The 1,457-nt window shown below is 38.6% G+C and overlaps 1 protein-coding gene across 1 annotated transcript; it reads left to right on the plus strand.

Moving 5' to 3' along the window:
• The first annotated feature begins 409 nt into the window (after positions 1-409).
• LOC139897850 (uncharacterized) lies at positions 410-1,225 on the plus strand. The gene is made up of 2 exons (XM_071880570.1): positions 410-740; positions 897-1,225. Exons 1-2 carry the CDS (start codon positions 410-412, stop codon positions 1,223-1,225), a joined length of 660 nt encoding a protein of 219 aa, XP_071736671.1.
• Positions 1,226-1,457: the final 232 nt, after the last annotated feature.

Consider the following 1,457-nt stretch of genomic DNA (forward strand, 5'->3'; position numbering starts at 1 on the left):
TAAAGACAAAAGCAAATTTTGTGATTTTCATGATGATTATGGTCATGAAACTGTTGAATGTCAGCATCTAATCCAAAAGGTAGTTGCTGAACTCAAAAGAAGAAGATTGCAACACTTGAAGAAGAGTGGAAAAGCATCAAGTGAGAAGCCAAAAGGAGAAAAAGAGTATCCATGACAAAGAAAGAATGATGGAAGGGATACAGAGAAAACTATTAACTTGGTCATTAATGGACGAGCAAATCAGCGACGCAAATTAGAATTGCCAGAGGAATGGAAAAACATTCCCATCCTATTCCCGGCGATAGCGCAAGAACCATCAGATCCACCCATCACAATTAAAGGGCACGTTAAAGGCTGTAGGTACATCATAAAATGTTTCCACATAGACACGGGTTGCGGCGTCGATATAATGTACGAACATTGTTTTGAGTTGCTGCCTGGAGTGGTACGAGCAAAGCTAATAGCTCCCAGCACTGCATTATCAGGGTTTTTTGGGGAGTCCACATGGCCAATTGGGATCATTGAGTTGGAATTAGAGCTGGTAGATGATGATAATAAGGAGTTGATAAGAAGTACAACAGTAGAATTTGTTGTAGTAAGATCTTACTCAAAATACTATGCGCTTTTAGGAAGCACAACATTGCAAAAGTTGGCGGCCATTCCTTCCACGGTGCATGGCCTTATAAAATTCCTAACTCCATTCGGAATCGCGACGATAAGGTCAGAAATGCAAGATGCAAGTGTTGCGGCTATAGAACAAGCCGAAAAATAGCCAAGTGAAGAGGAGCAGCTGCAAAGCTGCATGATCATTTCAAATCCGCGATATCCAGATCAAAAAATCAAAATCAGCGGAGGATTTTCTGATGAAACGAAATTTAAACTTCGTAATATATTAGGTTCTAACACAGATATTTTTGCATGGAAAGAAGAAGATATGACCGGTGTGCCAAGGGAAATAGCTGAGCATAAGCTTAATGCAAACCTAAGTCTAATGCACGTAGGCCAAAAGAAACTCGGTATGACACCAGAGAGAAGCGAATGGTTAAAGGCAGAGGTAGAAAAATTGGTTAAAGCAAATATATTGCGAGAAGTACGGTACCAGATGTGGGTAGCAAACCCGGTACTGGTAAAAAAGCCTGACGGGTCTTGGCGCATATGCGTCGATTTCACAGACATTAATAAGGCCTGTCCTAAAGATAATTATCCTTTACCAGAAATAGACTGAAAAATAGAATCGCTAGCTGTGATGACTCGGAAATTTCCGACCAAATTTAAACTTAATCTTTATATGTTTTCGACACGATAAGCAAAGTCTGTAATGTTGAGTCTCAAAAAGTTTTGTAACAATATTCATGTAATTAATTACCCTTTGACTGTGCTCGACGATTCAAGAACATTTATGTGTATATAGATATGTATATATAATATATAGTTATATTAATTGAAAACGATAACAA

The sequence above is a fragment of the Rutidosis leptorrhynchoides genome, chromosome 1 (genome assembly GCF_046630445.1).
Source record: "Rutidosis leptorrhynchoides isolate AG116_Rl617_1_P2 chromosome 1, CSIRO_AGI_Rlap_v1, whole genome shotgun sequence".
Taxonomy (NCBI): Eukaryota; Viridiplantae; Streptophyta; class Magnoliopsida; order Asterales; family Asteraceae; genus Rutidosis; species Rutidosis leptorrhynchoides.

What these genes read in the sequence shown, in the direction of transcription:
- LOC139897850 (XM_071880570.1), top strand. Translation starts at nt 410, where the DNA reads ATGTACGAACATTGTTTTGAGTTGCTGCCTGGAGTGGTACGAGCAAAG. An exon ending in GTCAGAAATGCAAGATGCAA is followed by an intron (nt 741 to 896) that starts GTGTTGCGGCTA and finishes GTAATATATTAG; the next exon opens with GTTCTAACACAGATATTTTT.